The following is an 8,442-nucleotide window of genomic DNA, read 5'->3' on the forward strand; positions in this document are numbered from 1 at the left end:
GTGTGTTAGATTGGACAATTTTTTTTTTTTTTAATGAAAAGCTAAATTATAAGGAAAATTCTCGTGAGATCTTCAGATATATAATATACGAGACAAAGTACAACAAACCCAAAATAAAAAGTAGACCCAACACAATGGGCCAAGAAACAAGAAAAACAAATACAACTCGTGAACCCAAAGCGAGTCCAAGAACAAACCACCCAAGCAATAGGAGATACAAAGAGACGGAGCTGCCACTGCAATTTGGTGAATATCGCAATCTGTCCAAATTCGAAAAGCTCGGGGAAACACTGACTTCGATCCCGACCAAAGAACACCTAAAATCCTAAATTTAGACACGAGAAAGAGCAACATATCTCGTGTAAAAAGAAACAAAAAAATCAGGTGAAAAGAAAAATAAAAGAGTGCTTCTATTCATATCTCTTTTATTGGTATGTATACCCTCTTATTTTTGGACATTTTAAAATCCAATATTACCCCTCTTTTAAACTGAAAAAAAAAAATCTTGTTGACGCTTTTATGTCGCTTTCATCATCCTAGTTCCTTTTTGTGGTTCCGTTTTACTGTCTCTCCTCTTCCTTTCCATCTCCATTTCTTATTCTCTTCCCTAATTCCTCTATAATCCTCTCTCCAACTCTTCTAATTTTCCATGTTTTCTAACTTTCAGTCCTCAATTTCTTAAACCTCTCCAATGGTCGTGTTGCATCAGTATTTCGTTGAATGAAAAAGTGCTTCAATTTGGTTGTATATATATGCAGACATGTATGGTATATGTTTCTGTTTTATTCTTAATCAATCAAGTTTATACTAAATTCCTCCTATACTAGGTAAGTGCGAGTTTTTACCACTCCATCAGTTTCTATCATTCCTCCATGACTTCTGGCTGCTAACAAATCTACAAATTAATTAGACCCAACCTCATTGTTTCCTCTATATTCTTCGTTCCATCAAGGAGCAACATCTAAATTGATCTAATTAATTAAAAGAACAGTTTGTCAAATGGATAATCAATAGAGAGGAAAATTAATGTTGCTAGAGAAAGGCACAGGAGTTACAAAGGTTCGAAGAATAGGAGGTTTAAATAGAAAAATAATGGACAAAATGGGAAGTTTGGTGGTAAAAAGTATGGTTGGAGGTCCAAATATTATTATAGGAGATTTGAATAGAACCACTCAAAATAAAAAGTTAGATCCATTAAAGGATCAAATGGACAGGTGCTCAAAAGGTATTCAATTCCCCGTTGCATTGTCTAGTAAGAACAACTCCAACAGCTTCCCCATATTTTGATTTTTCTCTATTTTAGGGAAAAATGAATCTTTTTTGCTCCAACAGATTCCCTATAACTATCCCTATTTTAGGGAAAGTGAGGAAAGAGAAAACCAAATTCTCTATATTTACAGCAATCTTTAAAATTTAAGGAAGAATATGGAGATTTTAGAGATTGCTGTAATATAGAGAATATGTTGGAGTTAGAGAAGAAAAAGATGCTAAAGCATTAACTTTTGCTTCCCTATTATACAGAAATTATAGGGAAACTGTTGGAATTACTATAAGGACCCATGTGCGCTACTAGAAGAAAACCACGCTTCTAGCAAAGCTCAAGGGAGCAGAAGGTATGATTGGCGACAGAGATCATAAGGCAGGAATCGTTGAAATTAATGATGGCCAAAGGGATAATCATAGCTAAGAAGAAAGTGAAAAAAAGATCTGGAAGAAGGAAATTCGGTGTTGACATACCCTCTCCATTATCGTCGACTCTAAGGACTATGAAGACATAATTGACCAGAGGGACTAGAGCAAGAGTCCACAACACAAAGGAAAGTACACCATAAATCTCTTGATTGGTCTTTGAATGTTGAATGTCTTCTGCAAATGCTCTCTTGTAGACATAGAGAGGAGGAAATGCTCAGATCCATATACTACACCAAGGCTGGTATGCTAAGAGCAGAGTATTCCTTTGAGAGTTCTTGAGAAAATGCAGTTCAACATGCAATTCAACTTTCTGAAATTGGGCTCATTTCTAGAACATATTGAAGTTGGTAAAATTAAAAACCCATGAACTAATGAAGATAAAGCACTAACATTTGAAGTGTCCCAACACTTGGCCTTTTCAGGATCCATGGCACTGCTCAAGTATCTACTTTGAAACTAAATTGCATCTGTTGAACATAGTTACCCTTCGTATCTACATTGACGCAATACAACTTTTATTGATCAACTAATAGAATCTAAATCCTTTAAAAGCCAGCTTACGCAATTTTATGATTACACATCCAAGAACAACTATCCACATGACTTTCATACCTCTACCACATTCCCACCAGTGCTAGAATTATTCAGGTAATGACTCATAAATATAGAAGGGGCTTCATTCCTTCTCTGTCAGTTCTATTAATTGCTTTACCCTACTCTAAGATTTTTATAGCCAGTAGCGAAGAACAAAACCAACATCTCTCTCTCAAAGACTAAACCTTCTATAGGACAAAGATTGAGGAAATTTCAACCTCTGTTGGTGACGAAAGATTCCGTAGAGGATTTTGACTCACCAATAAATGCGGACTGGAGCGGGAGCTGACCGGGAACGATCGAGAAGCTTCATTTGAGCTTTGACTCAAAATTTGATCGTCGGCTTGAGGAGGAGGGGTACCTGCAGAAAACCCTCCGATGCCTAAGTCAGTACATTTCTTAGTAGTGCATGGGGTAGAAAGAATCGGAATGGGATGGTTTACCTTGACGTCGGGCCGCCTTTATATAGGCGATGACTTACTTGGATGACATGCTGCCATTATTTCTGCTTTTATGGCTGCATTTATTTATGCACTTATGATGATAATTATTGCTGCACTAATAACGGTTAATCATTGTGTACTTACGACGATCATTCATTGCGCATTTACGACTGTCATTCATTGCGATTGTCCACTTATAATCGTAATCATTGCGTGTTTATTACTGTAATAATCGCCGCATTCATGACTGAAATTTAACGCCATATTAACTATGGAGTTAATCGCTGTGGACCTAGCAAAAGTTGGCCACTCCCACAACGCCACCAAATTTTCTCTTTGGACACTCGTCTTAAGAGGAAATTTCCATTCTCTGGCAGTTTTGAATCTTGCCTCGAATATTTCCTCGAGCCCTGGCTGTCCCGATTCTTTCCTAGAGCCTTGGCCACCTCGATTCTTTCCGCAGGCCCTGGTCGCCCCGATTCTTTCCTCCGGCCCTGGCCGCCCTGAATTTTTTCTGGGGTTCTGGCTGCCCTAAATCTTTCCTCGGGCCCTGGCCGCCTCGATTCTTTCCTCGAGGTGAAGATTCATTTTCAACATGAGACATGGAATTGCCCCCATTTCCCTTTGAATCTGATAAACAACGTTTTATTCTTTTTGGCCACCGGCCTTCGTTATCTACTTTGGCCACCAGCCTTACACATACAATTCGGAAACACCGGCCACAAATATATTTCGAATATAAAAGGAAGGAAGCAAAAATCAGAAATATGATTACTAAAAAAAAAAGATCGCTAGTTTACGACTTTTGTCTCTTTGGGGCTTGTATTCTAATACTCCCAGTCCTTAGTGACAGAAATGAGATGTCCTGAGGTGCAGCTCCCGCCATCACTTTTTAGGAAAAAATGTTCCCACAGACGACGCCATTTGTTGGTGACGAAAAATTTTGTAGAGAATTTTGACTCACCAATGAATGTGGACTGGAGTGGGAGCTGACCGGGAAAGATCAAGAAGCTTCCTTTGAGCGTTGACTCGAAGTTTGACCATCGAATCAAGGAGGAGGGGGGGGTACCTGCAGAAAACCTTCTGATGCCTAAGTCAATACGTTTATGAGAGTGTAGTAAGAAGAATCAGAATGGAATGTCTTACCTAGCTGGCGAGTCCTTTATTTATAGGTGGAGCCTTACTTGGTCGGTAAGTCGTCATCATTGTTGGACTTACGGCTGTCATGATTACAACATTTACGGCTATAATTATCACCGTAATTATGGATGCAATCATTACCTCATTTACGGCGATCATCATTACCTTACTAATGGCTGCAATCAATACTGCATTAACGGTTGTCATCAATTCTACACTTATGACTGCAATTATTTCTGTATTTATTTCCGCATTCATAGCCAATTATTTTTCATAATTGCATGTCAAAAATGGTTGACTACTCCCATAATGCCCCCTTTTTCCCTTGCCATGCATACTCAAATACAGGCACCGGACATTCTCAAAAAAAAAAAAAAATACGGGCACGGGAAGGGAAGAACTATTACTTTTAACAACCTGTCACACTCGAGTTACTCATCACGAATTTGTTAGGAGAATTAGGCAATTAAATGTGCAATATTCACATGTCCCTACCAGAAATAAATACATTCAACCATATATAAAACAAAGACATTCATCGATATTAAGAGCGAGCAATTAAACCATATAAGATGAACCAATCCCTAAGACTGCCCTACTTGAGGAACCAGCTCATATGAATCAAACGCAATTGTCCTACTCGAGGAACTAGTCTCGAAGCTTAAAGAGAACTGTCCTACTCGACACTATGCCAAAAAATGCTTCAGACGACAGACCATATCTGTCGTCTGATGAAGTAAAAATCTGTTGTCTAAGTGGCTGCCGTCTCTAAGCCATTCAGACGACAGATATTCTCCGTCATTTATAATCTACTCAGACGACAGATTCAGTTTAAGTTCTGTCGTCTGAAGTACCTAATATTGAAGAATCGGAGTCTATCTGTCGTCTGATACACTATACCACTACATATTAATGTTGTTGGAAATTCACTTCATCAACGGATTCAAAAAATAACTGTCGATGTAGTTAATGTAACATGACGGAGTTTTTTTTGTTTCTGTCGTTTGATTGAACCAATATTAAGCTTAGTTGATGCTTCTGTCGTCTGATTTGAAGAACAATGACAGTTATATGTTGACTGATTTGGTATGCAACAACATTTATACCATGAGTTATGTTGTTTGAGATTTGTTTGGACTCCAGATAATTTTGATTCTTGTGGTTAGATTTGGTTTCCAACTACAGTTTTAGTTTTTTTATGTTGTTTGAATGTCACTTAGAGTATAGTCTTACTCAAATTTCTGTTGTCTGAAGCAGTATTCAATCTCATTTTTCTGTTGTTTGTTTGCACTTTCAACCATTGTTTTAGTTATGTTCTGTTGTTTGAAGTTGGTAGAAACAACATATCAACACCTACTTCTGTTGTCTGAGAGCAATTTGACCTCTACTTTTCTGTTGTTTGAACCTGCTAGAAACAACATATCAACACCTACTTCTGTTGTCTGAGAGCTATTTGAACTCTACTTTTCTGTTGTTTGAACGTGATAGAAACAACATATCAACACCTACTTCTGTTGTCTGAGAGCTATTTGAACTCTACTTTTCTGTTGTTTGAACGTGATAGAAACAACATATCAACACCTACTTCTGTTGTCTGAGAGCTATTTGAACTCTACTTTTCTGTTGTTTGAAAGTGATAGAAACAACATATCAATCACCTACTTCTGTTGTTTGAGAGCTCTTTGAACTCTACTTTTCTGTTGTTTGAACTTGATAGAAACAACAGATGATCATTTGTTTCTGTTGTTTCTATTTTCTTGATACAACATAAACCTGCATATATCTGTTGCCTTTCAACCATTTCAACATCAGTCATTTACAATCATCAAAACCATAAAATTGGACTAAAATCTGCATTGAAAATGATGGCTACGTTTCATTAATTGCATCAACATCATCCAAAATACAATCCATAGTTCCAAATCTAAACCTAGCCAGCAGTTACATAATGATCAAGAGAACCAAAAAACCATCTCATCGATCTCGATCATTTACCTAATATTGCACTAAGTCAAAAACGACCTATAAGGTAAAGAAAGAGTAGCGAGGCAAAGCAACTGCATGCATAATTTAGGTTCATCAACACTTTCCATCAGTTATATATAAATGCACAAAAGCAGTTGCTGGTGCTACTCATCTACCTTAAACAGAACCAAAGTTAGAACTTCATAACATGATTTGCCCATTCAGCTCGAACCACATCAATATCCTTCTGTGTGTAAGCAAGATTTGATTTCCTTTCCCACTGAAACAAGCAAATGCAGCAAGTTATTATGATGCAAATGCAGCAAGTCCATTATAACTTGGTAGCAAACCTGAAATATGCCTATAATATGAACCTTATCATGTTGCATTTGCTTCTCAAAGTTACTTGCAGCAAGTCCAGTATCTTATTATGTTGCATTTGCTTCTCAAAGTTACTTGCAGCAAGTCCAGTAAATCAACCTTATTATGCCTATACTGGACTTGCTGCATTTGCTTCTCAAATTTACTGGACATAATAAGGTTCAGTAACTTTCAGTAACTGAAATATATATGCCTATATGCAGTTGATCATTCTTACCTTGGTAGCAAACTCCAAGTTCTTGTCCTCCACAATTTCTTTCATATAACGCATGACAAAATAACCACAAGTCTTAGAATCAGTTTGCTCCGGAATACCCTGAAAATTATAAATTAAGATTAACCATATGAGGAAGTACGACTTAATGGAGACTATAAAAATTCCAACCAACTTACAGCAAGATTCTTCCATTGGATTATTTTCCTTCCTTTCCTACCCTTTTGGGCATTGAAGATTTTAATAGAGCTTGAAAATGATGATCACAAAAATTATAATTAGCAAGCAGCAAGTTCAGTACATGAAGAAACAACATCAACTGATCAATATGGTAAAAAAAAAAAAATTGGGAAGTAGACTTACTTGTCGACAATACTTTTCCATTCACCAGCACAAAGTCGCCTTTTTAGCGGATCCATGAAATGCACGGCTTCTTCATCCGGGTTCACCACCGACAACATCCAATGAGCACTAAAGAAAAAGATGTAAAAATTATTTTTTGATAAGTCCATTACATCTATACATAGAAGCTATCAACAAGCAATATAACATGCCTAACATTGTAGTAATACTGATTACATACCCCGAGTTATATGGAACCAAAAATATTTGCCCCGGTTTCCCTAACATGTACCGATTTGACATAGACCGTGCCCGTTCAGTGGGATTTCCACACCCAATTATACCGGTGTGTGCAGGGTCCATAAAGCCAACCATATCAAGCATCTTAGACTTCTTCAGGACTCCATAAATGTAGCTACAAATAATATTGCAATATTAAAGGGCTAAATAAAAAAAAAAGGCTTCTGATTATGAAGATCAACCAGAGTATAGTCAATTACTGAAGATAAGAATAAGGTAATTGAAAACTGATATGTACCTCATGTAAAAAACAATGACTCCTCCAGATACTTCCAGCATGTTAGCCATGTTATAGATATCCCTTCTAAAGATGACGGCTTTCCTAGAATGGCCGAAAATTTCCCCACCAAATGTTGTGTGGATTGTGGCGCCATCCATCAATTCAGTCTTGGCCCACATACACAAGTCCTTTACTGGTAATGGCAGATTCGTCGGCAAGTTTTCCAGGTCTTCATTGTCATCATCAAATGAATCTCTGATTCTCTTCTTCGGATTAGCACGCTTTGTTATCTAATTTTGTAACGATAAGACTACATGTTATCAACCCTTTCCAATATTAACATATACTATATATATGAAACAAATTTGCATATTAATTGAACATGAATAAATAAAAGAAGAAGATGGACTATAAATGAATTAAGAATGAGTTACTTTCTGCTCAATGGGTTTAGGGGGTGCCTCTGGTGCAGGGATAACAACTAGCTTTCTTGGCCAAGCAACACAAGTCCCAATGGCGTCTCCGACAGTGACTATGTCAGCATCCTTCACTGGAAATGGTAGCAAGGCATCATGCACAATGGTTCCAATGACTGAGACACGCACATTGTCCTCTCCTAATGGAACCCCATGGATCTTCTGATTGCCTTCCTCAACATTAACTTGAATGACAGTACCATAAGCAACAATATTTTCGACCCTGTCTATTGCCAGTCCGCAGTCGTTCCCATCAACCTGCAGCTCCTATGTCAAACAATGAGCAGTTAATCATTCACTATATTAATTCCACATTTAGCAATGTTATTGTAGTTTCAGATAAAGACAGTCAAAGCAAAATGAATTTAAGGAGAACAGAGATAAATTAAGGCAAGAAAGGTGTTTACATTGTCAGAATTTTTCGAAGATATGTGGACTCTAACCTCCTCTTCAATTATAGAAGTTAGTTTCTGCATTGGTTGATCTGTAGCCACTTGCTGGTCCTCTTGAACAAATATCTTCTCCTCGGCTAAAACCAACTTCTTCTTCACTGTTTTGCCATCACCTTCCACAATGTCAATCAAAATCTTCTCAGCTGGTCGGGAACAGCTCCCTTGGCCTGAACCATGTTCATGAAGTGGCGTCAATTGTTTTGGTGACTCTGGTGACTCTAGT

The 8,442-nt window shown here is 37.5% G+C and overlaps 1 protein-coding gene across 1 annotated transcript; it reads right to left on the minus strand.

Annotated features, from left to right (window-relative positions):
• Positions 1-5,744: 5,744 nt before the first annotated feature.
• LOC133724182 (uncharacterized) lies at positions 5,745-8,435 on the minus strand. Its single transcript, XM_062150900.1, has 8 exons — positions 8,211-8,435; positions 7,726-8,034; positions 7,310-7,581; positions 7,013-7,186; positions 6,793-6,900; positions 6,609-6,678; positions 6,433-6,531; positions 5,745-6,114 (listed from the first exon to the last, which is right to left on the minus strand). Exons 1-8 carry the CDS (start codon positions 8,241-8,243, stop codon positions 6,028-6,030), a joined length of 1,152 nt encoding a protein of 383 aa, XP_062006884.1. The 5' UTR covers positions 8,244-8,435; the 3' UTR covers positions 5,745-6,027.
• Between the last annotated feature and the right edge of the window lie 7 nt (positions 8,436-8,442).

This window comes from Rosa rugosa, unplaced genomic scaffold (assembly GCF_958449725.1).
Source record: "Rosa rugosa unplaced genomic scaffold, drRosRugo1.1 SCAFFOLD_214, whole genome shotgun sequence".
Taxonomy (NCBI): domain Eukaryota; kingdom Viridiplantae; phylum Streptophyta; class Magnoliopsida; order Rosales; family Rosaceae; genus Rosa; species Rosa rugosa.